The sequence below is a fragment of the Nipponia nippon genome, unplaced genomic scaffold (assembly GCF_047370975.1).
Source record: "Nipponia nippon isolate SJK-2023a ecotype South Korea unplaced genomic scaffold, ASM4737097v1 scaffold_5, whole genome shotgun sequence".
Lineage (NCBI taxonomy): Eukaryota > Metazoa > Chordata > Aves > Pelecaniformes > Threskiornithidae > Nipponia > Nipponia nippon.
The window spans coordinates 54,453,497-54,467,909 of record NW_028262369.1 but is presented as its reverse complement, the minus strand read 5'-3'; the positions used below and the strand labels follow the sequence as shown (position 1 = coordinate 54,467,909).

Sequence of the window (14,413 nt, the reverse complement as noted above, 5' to 3'; positions counted from 1 at the left end):
TTACATTATTTCAAAGGAGGCTGGAAGTTTTCAGAGGTGCGACTGCATTTTTCTACGCGTTTGCAGAGTTATCTCAACGCTTGTTGAGATGGTACTAAAATAATCTGTGTCTATGCACGGTCTTTCATTATTCAACGTACTAAAAATTTATTTTTTAAAATAGCCCTTAACACATAAACTACTTCACATTGTTACCTAGGAATGTTTTATCTATCCCCAGTAAACATTGCCACTGTCCCTTTGCAGAAATGTGACGCTTTTAATCATGATCAAATGCAAAATCACTTTTAATTTATGTATAAACACTTTGGTCAGAAATACATGAACTAACAATAATTTAACACACAGGTTCTACTAGTTCAAGAATTCAAGCAATGTAGTTTTGTGGAACAAAAGAGCAAAAGAAAATATAACAGGCTGGATTTTTTGCTGAGTGGATACATACATTCTTGAACAGTAGTAAAGTAGACTTCAATTTTTGTGAAAATATTTGAGATTAAAAGATTCAGAGCAGATCCCTCTTAGCACGAGTTACAAAAGCTCTACTAGCATTAATAACCAGCTGAGGATCCTACTTATAATATCAAAGACATATAAACCCCATTTCTTTGATATCTGTTTGTTATCAAAAGTTTGTTGGTTTTTGGTTTTCTTTTTTTTTTAAGTGACACCACTCATGCAAGAAAAGTGAAATCTGAAACACAGCTTGATGATGGAGTTTTGGTAAGGCCCATGTAGCCAATGGTTATTAGTGAGCAAAACCCCTTCCAGTATAAGAAATCAACCTTAACAGAGCTAGCAAGCAGACAAGTGACAAAATATACTAGGGAGCTGCTGTTGCCTAGTAGGAGTTAGCAATTAATGACTTTTCAAACCAAAGTCAGAGGAAATCTTCTCATTGATACAAAGCAGAGTGGAATCTGGGCCCAAGCCCAGGTACACATATTGTCTGTGTTATTAAAGTTTTATTCTGTCGTGTTTCTAATTCCATCTTACATTTCAAGATATGCCCAGTTCACGTCAATTAAAAATCAGACAATTGCCCCACTATGAGAAACCAGTGTTTACAATTTTGTAAGAAAAAAATAAGACACTGAACCCAATGACCATAGTCAAAGTAAACTAATTCCATTGTTTTTAAAGTAAGGATATCAGCATACTGAAATGTTTTCAATGTTTTTAGTTTAAAAAAAGAAGTACAAAATTATATTGAAACTTGAAAATTCACAAGAACATGTTTTCAGGAGTTTTGCACAGCCCTGTACAGGAGCAGTGATGCTCTGATAATGTCTTTTTGACTCCAGTTATAAAGATAGAACCAGCTTCTTGAAAGAGTGGGACCTATGCTGCATCCTCTACGTATGGTTGTTGTTAAGATTGTTCTTATTAAAGAATCTCCTTGCTTCCACACTGCTAAGAGACACGGAGCAGCGAGATGGATTCTCTTTTCTGTATTCAATGCTTTCCATCATAGCTTGCTTGATCACCTGGAAAACAGTGAACATGTCATTCAGGGAAATAACTAACATTTTAATGATTTATTAACGGATAGGAAAGACCCCTTCACATGTTAACAACTGTTGCTCCTGCTTTTATCACGGCTCCATCATTGAACAAAGTGATTGCTGAGTATTACTATGAATACTATTTACTTGATTGTATAAAACAATGATTTTAATGTAGTTAATATATAAAGATATGACAGCACTCCACCAACGTCAAAGAAGTCATACAAGAAAACACACCATTTAAACCGAGTCCCAATGCAATTCTGAAAGGTAAATCAAATATTGATAAAATCCATACTTAAAGGATATAGATAATAATTATTATCGTGAGAAAGACTGAATCTTCACTTTTGCTTCCTTTGTCCTGAAGTAACAAGATTTGTTCACTATATTGGGAAAAAAAAAATCATTTCTTTATCTGGCATGATCATTTACACTTGTGAATATGGCAAGTCACTCTATGGATGCTGGGATCATGGACTCGTGTTACAGCTAGTATAAATTAAAAATAATTATTACTGAGTTAGTTGATAAAGACATTTCCAGAGATCTTTACAAAAATTTTCCATTTTCCTTTTTCTCCAGTTAGAAAATCAGCATAAAGAACTGAGTATAAAATCCTGAACATGATGTCTACATCCTGTGCAGACACGTTTGCTCAGTTATCCTGCAGGACTTTTGATGGTAAAATGACAAAAAAAACACAGGAACCAAATTAAAAAGAATATGAACTTACCTAGGGTATACTCCAGCCCTCATTAAATAAAACAGATTTTTTCCACTAACCATAATGGGCTTTGATCCAGCCACAACTTTGAGAATAGCAAGGGGCACAACTAAATGCAGGAAGCACTTTGTATGTCATAACAATCAGGAAAACATTGAAGTAAATCCCTGTACCTTCTGTAAGGCAGATTTAGGGCTTTACTCACATCATCTACTTTCCCCTTTAAAAATCTAGAGCCTTTAAGCCCCTTCCACACTGGCATACGTACATCTATGTTATTCAGGGTGTTGAACTCCATTAGATCATGAAGCCTCTTGAAAGCTTCATTGGAGTACTGAAAGTTGAAGGTAGAGAATGGTGTATTCGGATCATCAAAAATGTCAAAGTCTGCAAAATCCTTCTCTTCCTGTGTTTCTCTTGGAACGCCTGCATACAGAACACATACAAAAACACAATCTAAATGTTAGGTCTGAGGACTTACCATCTTATTTTTTAATGGCTCTTTTGAAATCCCTAACTACTCAAGATAGACTTAAGAGTTATTTCAGAGACAAAACATTTCTAGGATATAATCACCATGTCTTTATAAAGCTTCAAAGGATCTAGAAAGCTAGATTTAGCATCAGAAACTGTGTGCTCACCTGGAGCTTTGTACTTCCGGAAGTTGATGTTGGCCAAAACAAAATGGATAATAGTTGGACAGTCTTTCTCCGAAGACGTATCCTTTGGTTTGAAAACATAGCACTCCTTCATGCCCTCTCGATCAAATACATTTGGGTCTATTTTTGGGAAAGGAAGCTTGTTCATTTTGGCCCATTTTTCAGCAAGCAAAATTTCCTGAAAAGATAACAAAGACTTAGGTGCATATAAGCATCCGCTGCAAAGTGAGATTTTATGTAGAGACACAAGTCAGATTGGTTACTAGAAGCAGTTTTATTAACTCACGCTTCTTTATGGCAGAAAAACTGAACAAGTCAACCTTTGTATAAACAACTCAGTATGGCAAACTGAGCACCTAATTCAGCCTGCCCAGTCTTCACCACCTGCGATGATTCACAGGAAGGAAAGAGCTGGTCTGTCACATAAATCTTTGGGTGAATTTACAGAGCTGACAGCTAGAAAAAACCATCCGTAATTTTACTTGCAAACTGAGTATCAGTGCTATGGAAACCAATGAGAGTTAATAAACACCAATCCACACGTTGTTATGTTCAGAGTCACATCATAGCACAGACCAGCATTTGAAAGCATGCTAAGTGAAGAAGTAAGTCTGGAAAACAGGCTTTTTTTGACTCGTGACAACTCAGTAAACAAAATAATCTGTAAATAATGACTCAAAAGCATGTAATAGGGGTGTGTGAGAAGGAGGAGAGGGAAGGTCAACATCTTTAATCTTGGTTTTGAATGAAATAGGACCCTTCTTTGGGCAACTGTTTTGGATACACAAGAGATTAAAAGACAGTGGGTGTAAAATGATAAAAAAAGAGTAGAGTCATTGACTTCAGCTGGCTGATTTCCCAGTGTGTTGGAGTAATAAAAGTGTATTAGAGCGCTACCATAGATACCAGCCAACTCTTGAACTGGCATTTACTCTTTGTAATGCAAGTAGAACCAATGGGATTGCACAGTCACTAAACAAAACTGGTTTCTGTCCTTTAGGCCATTAGCACACAGCCTCTGCTTGTGGATTATACCTGTGTATTAGCTGGAGGCACGTCACCTTTTTATTATACATATATTTGCGCTTTGGAAATAATGAACCATTCCCTTCAACGGTGGCTTCATGAAAACCTAAGGCACCATTTAATTTTCCCACTATTTTTTCTTGAGTAAAAGGATTTTGCCTTTTTGAAATTAGAGTTTACAGAAAAACCTTCAGGATATCATTTGACTTCCCACCAATCTCTCCATGTCATGTTATGTTCCCCAAAACGGCATAGAAAATTGCACCTGATGAAGACAGACAGTCCAACATTAAGAGTAACAGAGATGACCATACACAGCCTTTTGCACAGACTCCACGTGCAGAATACAACATAGCCGGAGGAAAAAGAAGATGTTTCAGAGGAGATGGCAGTGCTGTATCAGCAAATTCAGCTGACAGGGAAAATACTCAGTCATGACAAAAAAGGAGACAAATTCTTAAACAAATAGAAAATTAAAAGAAGAAACAGACTGTGGGATTCAGTCAATTAAGGACAAATGAAGGATCTCAGCACTAGTACGAGTCTTCTCAGTGCTCTACTCTTCCAGGTAGTCCCCAAGAGACCTAGAGATTACAGAAGTTACTCCTTTTTATTCTCCTGAAGCTTGGGGTTTTTTTGCATTTGACAGCACTGATCTAGAGTTCATTTTGCTACTGCTGTTACTTTCTAAAGTTGTTTTGGGGTTTTGTCCCTTGATAACAAGAGGAAGGAAAAAAATACTCTGTTTGTTTTAACTGAAATTTCTCTGTAAAGCAACAAAGGATGCCAATTGTTTCTCAAACAGGCAAGCTTTTTTGGTTTCCTTAAAAATAATTTTTTAAAATCCACATGGGTTACACATACATATTGCCTCCATTTTGAGTACCTCACAATAAGTCTTGTAAGAGCAGCTTTTTCTGTGTTAGCTAAAAAATGATCCAACATTAAACTTTTCTGATCAGTTGGAGCTGTCTGAATGCATAGGTTGTACAGGTCATACAGAACGACAACTGTGCTTTCCACACCTGCTGGATTTTTCCGGGGTTGCTTTGCTCTTGCCTGAATGGATTTAGGAATCTTACTTAAACCAGTACTGGGATGATGTGAGATGTATACTGAGATCCTAGTGAGATGTAAATGAACAGTTAGCCCCACTTCCAAAATGTTACATATTTAGCAATACCTGAGTGACTGAGACACATTTCTGCAAGATGATGACAGAAAACTATTCATTTACATCATAGCATCACAGAGGAGAACAGCTGTACAAAGCTAGAGCACTAGCACAAAGGTAAATGGCTTGCTTAATTGTTTAATACTGACATAAAATAAAACTCTGCAATTCAGTGTGAAGGCACGACTTCCATAAAAATAACAGAGCTACTACTTCAAACAAATTATATTAGCCTTCTTTGTGTCAGTTGTCTCATGTGAGTCATGTAAACAGGAACTGAGGCAGAGTGCAATATTCTGCCTTGACGTGGAAACAAATTGCTCCAATGCTGTCAATACAATAGCACTAAGGCCTTCTGGAACCATGAAACGTGCAACCAACCCGACTGGAAGAATACAACTGAGTCAACTTAAATTTATGAATACAAAGAAAGGAATGGCCTATCTAACTTACTTTGAAAGGAGGACTGGAATCACTTGGCCTCGCTGAAAAATCAAAAGAGATGATGAGATCAACACCTCTTTGAGGTCTTAAGATAAGTGGGTACGGCAGGTTAAAGGTGAGCCCACTGTCCACTATATGAATCTTTTTGCTCTTCACATCTAGTGGCTCGTATATCCTTTCAAACTCATCAGGATCTGCGCAGAACAAATGAAAACAAAACAAAAACAGGAACACACAAGTTAAGAACTGAAATTGTGATGGGCTTTCAAGTGTTCCCCCAAGTACTGAAGATTCCACAGAATTCAAAATGTACAGTATCCCAGCTAAAGCATACCATGAACTCATGTGTAACCTTAACTCTTATCTTAACAACTGGAGAATGAGGGGAAATAAACACAGCTGGAAGGGACCTCAGTATGTCAAGTACACATTTGCCCTGTCCCAAGGCAGAAGCAGAGGTGGCTTGAGGCAAAACTGAAGGGGACAAATGCCCATGTTTGACCCTAGCCTTCCCAGCTTTAACCCTTCATCCCTAACAACCCACACACAAAGGAAAGGGTTTATGAGATGTTAAGAGACAGATTCCTAACGTACATCCCCTCAGTGTTCTACAACCCCTGCCCAAACCTCTTCCCCCAGGTTCCCTCCCAAACCCCCTGTCCCTCCCAGCCCCTCTTCCCCAAATAACTGAAATTTGTGTAACAGCCTTGATGTGGCTCTGCTCTTGAGTGATGCTTTTCTATGCCTGTTTCTGTCCATTAAAATTAGGACTACCAAGTCAAATGACTTGTTTTTCAACCTACACCAAATCTCATGACCTCATACTCACTACTAGCCTAGGAACAAAAAGAAATGGTAACCCATATCCATATCTGAAATTTAAGCATTGGGCAGAATTACATATAAGCCACTTACTGCTATTACTGTCATGGTATAGTACAAAATAGTCTCCTATCTCTAATGCCCAACCTGAGGGCTGAAGAAGATGATGTTTCCCCTTTAACCCCAATATTCCCTGGGTGCAGCTCTGGAAACAACAGGCAATTTTTTGTAAGTGTCTTTGCACTTATCCAAGTCTCTGGATACTACAAGATGATCCCTGCAGTACTTAGACAGTCTTTTCTTGCTCTAGATCTTAAAAATATTTCCAGTTCATGTTTTTGCCTTTTGAGTAAAACTAATGCTCGTATCTGTAGAGGGCAGTGTAATCTAAGGAATGCTGAATAGAATAATATAATTATTTCTTGTATAATTAAATTTCCTAGCACCTACTTATTGGCAAAGGAAGTAATCTGAAAAAAGATATTTTAATGTGAAGAAAATACATAAAAATGAAAAAAGAAAAAAATAATTCAAATTCTAGTTCCTATCATTTCAAGATCCATGAGAAAAATTACTGTTATGAGCAGCAAAATACTCAAAACAGATATTTTGACTTTTTATTTCTGTTATTATTATTATTATTATTTATTAGAGGGCACTTTGCTAAGAAATGAGGCACTAGTTTCCCAATATTTGCCTTGATTTCTAAGGGAGAAATCACTTTCAAATCATTGCCTATTGTTAAAGGGCTAATATTGCTATAGACCTATTTTAGAACCAGATATAGTTCATAACCATGAATTACAATAAATCAATGAAAATACATTACTGTTTATCAAATTCATTACAATTAAAAAAACACTGCTAAAAAAAAATAAACTTACTACAGATCCTTTTAGCATAAGTAAACCAGTTTTGTTTTCCTCCTCCTTTTTTAAGCACAACATTTCAAACATAATTTAACCCTTGTTCTCAACAGAATTTTAAAAAATTGCAGAAACATTTTTGTTCAAGTTTTGTATTATCTTATTTTACAAAATTTGAATTTGAAAGTCAACAGCGATGGTTTAAACAAGAATAGTACCACCTATAATAATGTTTGTGATAGGAGTGTTACTGCATACACAAACCTCCTAACAAAAAGGCATTGAAGAACAAGATGGTTCCTATTGCTTACAGCCTTCATGACTCTATCATCAAATTTATCATAATAATTTTATGATATTTTAAATGATAAAACATCATAACGCCATCAGTAAATTTATAATGACCACATAGATTGTTTTTTAGTCGTGGTCTTCTGTGATTACAGGAGAAATTCAACTTTAAGGTTTCTCTTTTTATTACAATTAATTTTAGAAGTAAATTTCTAATCTTTGAACTGAGAAGAAAAGTTCCAAAATGCAAATTGTGTCCATGTTACAGGGTCAGAAATCAAAAAGCGACTAAGATAATCCAGTGTTATTTTAACGACGTGACTTTAAAGGCAGACTCAGCATGTAATTTGACTTGATTTACACAGGATCTGGAGCCAGAGGCCAGAAGCGGCACACAATACCCCGGTGAGACAAGGCAAGCAGGCAGACTGAACTGTGGGTCAGGACACTGCAGGTGAGCCTGCAATTGCTCCTGGGAGAGATGTAATGTACAATGAGCATCCCTGATGGTAAAAGAAGCATCATCTACTCTATAACTGGTGCTGTAGTTATTCTGAAGGGCTCGATAAGAAACCTTTGTTCTTTTTATACTTTACAACACATGAATCCAGGGCAATCATTCTGTATACGCAGCCCTGGTAAGTCAATCCATCATTATTCATCAAACAGTATGAAGACTGAATGGAGTATTTATGCTCTGAGAGCCTGGAACATTAATTTTCAGCCCATGCAGACTGCTTTTATGAAAGATGCACCCATATTACGAGAAGCTTTCAGTCCACCAAACAGCAAACTGGGAGAAACAGAAGATGCTTACGAGTACAGCTCTGTGTTAAACCAGTACAGCATGCCTATCTGATTTGCAGTAATTGGATACACAAACAGATATTAAGAACTGTTTGGAAATAAAAAAGAGAACATGTTCTAGAGACCAAACATTGTCACAGATGGCAGCTTCAATGGAAGTATGGGAGATGAAAAGGGCATATGCTACTGACGTGCATCTACTATAAGAGTTTCCATAACTATTGAAATAAGGAAGTAGAGATTATGAGTTATTTTTTCCCTATTGTTATTCACTTGGCATTTTCTCAAGTGATTTTGGTGTGTTGTAATATAAAGGCACAGAAACAGAACAAATCTGAGTTTACAATTAAATTATTCAAGGGGTGTAAAGTTTTAAAGCATATCTTCTGTATCCGCTTGCAGACCCTAAATTCAATCCTCAGTAATGACTGTAACATCGGCTTAGGTCTGCCACAGCTCATCCTCTGCAGTGCAACTCAGTGGGTCTACAGAAGGTCTGAGACACCTGGAGATGTAAAGTATTCTTTATATCCTTTCCGATTCATTTATTTCTCCTTTGGAATGTCTGGTAATAAAGAGAAAGTAAATTCTAAAGCAATTTAGACTTCTCTCTGTACTCAAGCTGATAGTGTTAGGAATAAGTACTCAAAGCTTAAATGCATCCAGTGCCTTGGTAATATACAATATTTGAAATTTACACCAAAGTTTTCCTTCTATCCATTCCTCTGGGCTCCTAGGCTCTTAAATACATTAGCAAAATCCACAGCATTAAAATCTGGATACACTTAATCACACTACCAAATGTTTAAATTTTATATTAACTACTGAAATTTCAAGGGTTTTTTAACTATTCTTGACCATAATGTTGCAGCTACTCATAGCTGTTAATTTAAGTTGTTAGTTCAGGTTTATGAGTGTGGGCTTCAGCTAACACTAAAAAAATTGCAGTTATGTCAAGCTTTTGCCAGACATTTTACCTGAAGAAATTTCAGGCACTCAAAAGTAATTGTCTCAGAGGTGCAAGCTTGTTCTGTCAAACCAGCATTTTATTTCAATTGAAATTAAAACCCAGGAAGTTGATAGTTGATTCTGTAGATTATCCACATGTCTTAATTATGTAAAATTCTCATCAACTGTCATTTTTTCCAACCATAAATTTACTACCCGCTTTCCTGCCTCTTTTACAACTACTATAAATATTAAGATTACCCAGTTGTAAACACCTCTGAGATGATAAAAATATTTAGAAAGTGGAGTACAAATGGAAATTACTATTCAACCACTCAAAGGGATTTGTTACATTAACAAATACACATTAAAGCGCGTCTGCTACTTAAACTTTTAAACGACATCTGGTATTTACTATTGCATAATGACCAGCTAGGACAATCTCTTTCCTCTGAATAGAAAATAAGGGCTGAAGTGACTTCTGTTATTACGAGGGATGATAGGCAATGCTGTGCTGCTACTCAAGAACATGGGAGGAACACCACTTTCAGAGGTTTGTAGTTCCTCGGTTTGATGGATGTCAGTAATAATCCACAATAATCCAGAAGCATTACAGTTTGTGTCACAGAAACTGTATGTGGAGGCTCCACGAAGTATGCATCTTCACTCTAACGTAACTTTTCTATAGGGACACTCACATCCTTAACTCAGTGCTCTGGTGCCTACTGAGGAAGAAAAAAAAAGCACCAGTGCCAGAAGAATACTAAGAAATTCATTGGCTCTCATTGAGAAGATTGTAATGAACACTGTCTATAGCAAATCTTCAAAATACTAATCAAACATGATTCCTAATTCTCTGCAGCTACTGTCCCAGACACGATATACTCCATGGAGTGGGGGAAGACACTGAACATCTTTTGCAAATTAACATTTTTCTGAAATTCTTGTTTTCCATCTGCATTCCTGCTTCCAACATTCTGGGAAGAACATGGTGTCAGCAAAGCAAGGCTCTACACATAAAGAAGTGTGTTGCCTCCACAGGTTTTTCAGAGGAAGACAAAGACAAAGGCAACAGAAGAGCTACAAAATTTTTGCAACAGGGAAGCCCTATAGTGGGACAGTGAAAGGTTTTATTTCCACCAGAAGGCTTAGCACCAATAAGAGAAAAGGAACAACACAAGATACCCTTTGGAGAAGTCCAAGAGAGTGAGAAAGTGGCCTTAATGAAGGGCACCATACACAAAAGCAGCTTGGTCACCTCTGCCAGCAATTCCTTCAAAACAAAGAGCCACCTCCCCTCCAAAAGGTACTGACTTCTGCACACTCTGCCAGGGGACATGGGAGGTAGGCAGCAGACAGAAGTCACTGTGCAGTGCCCTCTGTGACACTCAGGCACCTCATAACCTCTGCTGCTGATCAATACTCACTACTGCTGCTACAGAAACGTTCTCCTACCTTCCTGTACCTGCTGCTGTAAACCTCATAGTTCGATGTTACCACACAGAGAACTCATTGTTTCTGGTTTTACTAATGAATATGCAGCAACATAGGCTTTCTGCAAACTAACCTGCAACAGCTGCATCTAGTTCATCTTCCTCCACGGACTCCTGAGTAAGAAGGTCTGCCAGGGGAGAGAGCGGGTAACAGCTGTTGAGGTTCAATCCCAGCATGAAGTTGTGCACTTTCCCAGCACGCCCTTCCCTGGTGTTGAAAAGGGCACTATCACCCACCAATGCCATCAGCATTCGCTGCACCCAGCTTTCTTGGCTGCTGTTCTGATATTCTTGATTTGCCTCAGCATTCTCAGTGCCTGCAGAGGAAAATTAAAATAATCAATGGTGAGACAGTTAACACATGAAGTATAAAACCAAGATTTCTGGGTCTACTAAAATAAAGGACCTATTAAAATAAAAGGAACTGGGTCATAGCCTTCTTTAAAGGAGCTGTGGACTGAATGTTCAGAGGAATGGAGAGAAACCATCCTCTTACCTTCATAGGCCAGTAAAACTTCTCATGTGCAGTATAGTACTGTGAATGTGTCCATCAGGAAAATAGATTGAGAATATGTTAGATGACCTGAGCCGGACTTAACTAGTCTGGATGGCAAGGGCAATGAGGATATGGCTTTATCTGTTCTAGCACCCAAAATGAAAGCTCTCCTGGGGTAAGGGGACAGACTTGAGTCACCAAGATACATGCTCTATGTAGACCTAATTCATCTGGCTGTGTATTGACACCCTTCTCCATCCTTTGCTGACTGCTAGAAAACCAGCTTTCCTTAAGAAGGCAAAGTCAGACTGCATAAAAGAGAATGCTATAGCATGGGAATTCTAAAATATCTGAAAACATCCTTTCAGTAAACCATAGACTACCATCAATATCTGGTTTTACTTAACTAAAGAGTACAATGAAACATCCAGACTTAGATGTCTACAGCTAGATGTCGCAGTAAAAATAACTTGGATTGGTGTCACCTTGCATTCGTACTGTCAGAACTTGGCTTTTTGAGGTGTTTTGTATAAGGGGATAATTCAGGCTCAGGCTTAATACTGTAAGTCCAGCACTGAAATGTGCCTCTTTAATCCAGGCTGTAAAAGAGATTATTTTTATACACGTAGAGATAAAACAAGCATTAAACACCACAAAGTTTAGAGATCCAACATCTGTACAATAATATTCTATAGAAGTAAGAGGGATTACCACGTGTTTACAGATTTGTAGGTTGTTCAGTACGGCTACAAACTATGAGAGAAATGTAGTGTTTCATGTTGGCTATAGTGCTTAAACAGGGAATCCACAAATAAACACAAAATGTGGTATCACCCTCTCCCTATTATTTTACACATAAGGGGAAGTGAAGAAGTAATCATTTAACTGAGCTAATTACATAATTCACTGTCTCATCATACAAGACTTTCTTTTCTTCCTGTAGATCCTAAAATTACAAAGAGCTGCATTCCTATCTTTGGTTTAGTTGCTAAAAACATAATCGATTTCTTCAGGTGAAAGTCATTGTTCCCCAAAGCATCATCAAATACAGAAAGCATTATTAAGACAAAACAGAGACCCTGACTAAAATCACAGAAATCCCCAGGTCCTTTAGATGCCTAAAGACAATATTCAATAGGATCTTTTCTTCCCACTGCCCAACGCTCCCGTTGTGGTTGTGCCTCTTCTAGGAAACTGGATTTGGGCATTGTTTAAAACACTGTGCCAAGCACTAGGAATTTCCTGTATCAGATGTCATTTTAAAGGTGCTAGAAGACATCTACGAATGCTGGAAACACAAACTAATATTTGATCAAGGAACCCCTGAAAACAATGGATAGCGTTAGTTTGCTGGGCTGATAACAATTTGAACATGCCTCCAAGCTCAGTAGCTTGCTGGCAACAGACTTCTGGAGATTACTGGCTCAGTTAGCCTAATTTTTGGGTGTATGTGAAATTGCAGACCTCTGTGAAGCCCTGTTGGGCTGATACCAAGACTGAAGATGTGTGAGAGAATCATTTGATCATCAGCTTGAGCATGAGCCATGAAGTCAAGCCAAAGGCCCTCCTGAGGTGTCTTGTTCAACATTTCTCTATTTTGCTAAGCCACTGGCTCCTTTAAGATCCTCGGGCTAGGCAATTAAGTTTTATCATTGGTATAAATGAGAGCACTTATAAGAGATTATGGGTAAGCCTAAGGAAAACCAGCTATGCCTAATTACCAACATCCACGAACTTGACCATGCTATGCAAAAGCTGATGAAAACAGTAAACTATGAAATAAAATGTGAGGATTTCCTTACCTTTTGGATGCTGTGATTCATCTTCACTGTCTGAACTGTCATTGCTTACAAGGTGCTTTAGCCTAATATTTTCTGTTGAAAGAAATGTAAAATTACTTTAAACTGCTAGGGTTTAATTATCAGAACAGCTAAGAATTTCAAAATAATTTGAGTCATAAAACTATCATAGTCTTCATAATAGAAAATACAGCTGAAGAGATTCAATCTGCTGTGGGCATCTCTATATTCAGAATCTGATCAGAATATATTGGCTTTTGCCTGCAATTTTTGCAAAGCTCCTGCACTAAGGAGATTAGCCAAAGGGCTGAGAAAACAAAATGTAATCCTAAAGCAGTACTTACCACTCACCTCTGCACCGCATACCTGACACATTTCATTCACCTTGATTAAAATTTAGATGTATAGCTTCTCTCCTCTCAATAACTCCTAGTGAACTAGGAAGACAATGTTAATTTCTGTTAATTACCTGCTAATTTTTTTTAAAAAAGAGGAACACTTAACCTCATTCATACCTGTATGAATGGGTACCCTTAAAAATAGTGGGGGAAAAACAAAAGCAAAGATGGTTATGAAAGTTCTACTGGAGTATGTGTGAAAAATAAAGGCCAATGCAGTTACACGGGTAGAAAAGACAATGGCTTTCATCTCATAACATTAAGTGAGTGAAATAAAAACAGAAATGAGTGACCTTCTCTAGCAAAAATGTGCATTTTGTTAGGGTTAACAGCTTTGTTTCCAAAACAACCACAAAGTCATTGTTAACTGTTAATTACTATCTCAAGGAATTATTTCAAAGTCAAAATGAGTACTGAAAAAGCAGCACATTCCACCCCTCGGGTAAGGTTTGCAGTGGAGGTGAATTCATGTGAAAATGGATTATAGGCTGACAACATTATTTTCGCGAATTATGGAGGGAAGCCTTTCTTGAAATACAGTAGATTTGCAATGTTTTATGAGCAGTCTCATTTTGGAAGCTTATATCCTACAGAGACTGGAGACAGAGACTGAAGTCCAGTGATGCAACTGTATCCAAAAGAAGATTTTTGAAAACTAAAACCCTTTACTCCCTAGTATAATGTATGCTAGGAATCACCTCTAATTTAAAATTGAAGCCAGTTAAAATAAACTGAATGAGGGTTGTTTCCTAATGAACTTGAACATATTATCAACTAATTGCTTTTTCCATTAAAAGTTAAATAATATCTACTTTTTCTCACAGAAGGATAATGTAGATGTTGGTCTCTGGTGGCATACCCCTGCTTTGGGCTGTAATTTCCAACAAATGCTGTAATTTCTACCAAATGCAGCATCAAAACAATGGCAATTACACTTTGCACTTTTTGCTTAAGT

The 14,413-nt window shown here is 37.4% G+C and overlaps 1 protein-coding gene across 1 annotated transcript in view; it reads right to left on the bottom strand.

Annotated features, from left to right (window-relative positions):
* Window positions 1-269: 269 nt before the first annotated feature.
* PLA2G4A (phospholipase A2 group IVA) overlaps window positions 270-14,413 on the bottom strand; it is an 85,866-nt gene continuing 71,722 nt past the window's right edge. The window contains exons 14-19 of the mRNA XM_087733616.1: window positions 13,064-13,135; window positions 10,840-11,082; window positions 5,548-5,732; window positions 2,877-3,072; window positions 2,504-2,661; window positions 270-1,487 (exon numbers count right to left, since the gene is read on the bottom strand). Coding sequence (XP_087589742.1) covers window positions 1,356-1,487; window positions 2,504-2,661; window positions 2,877-3,072; window positions 5,548-5,732; window positions 10,840-11,082; window positions 13,064-13,135 — 986 coding nt within the window. The 3' untranslated portion in view covers window positions 270-1,355. The remainder of the gene's footprint in view (window positions 1,488-2,503; window positions 2,662-2,876; window positions 3,073-5,547; window positions 5,733-10,839; window positions 11,083-13,063; window positions 13,136-14,413) is intronic.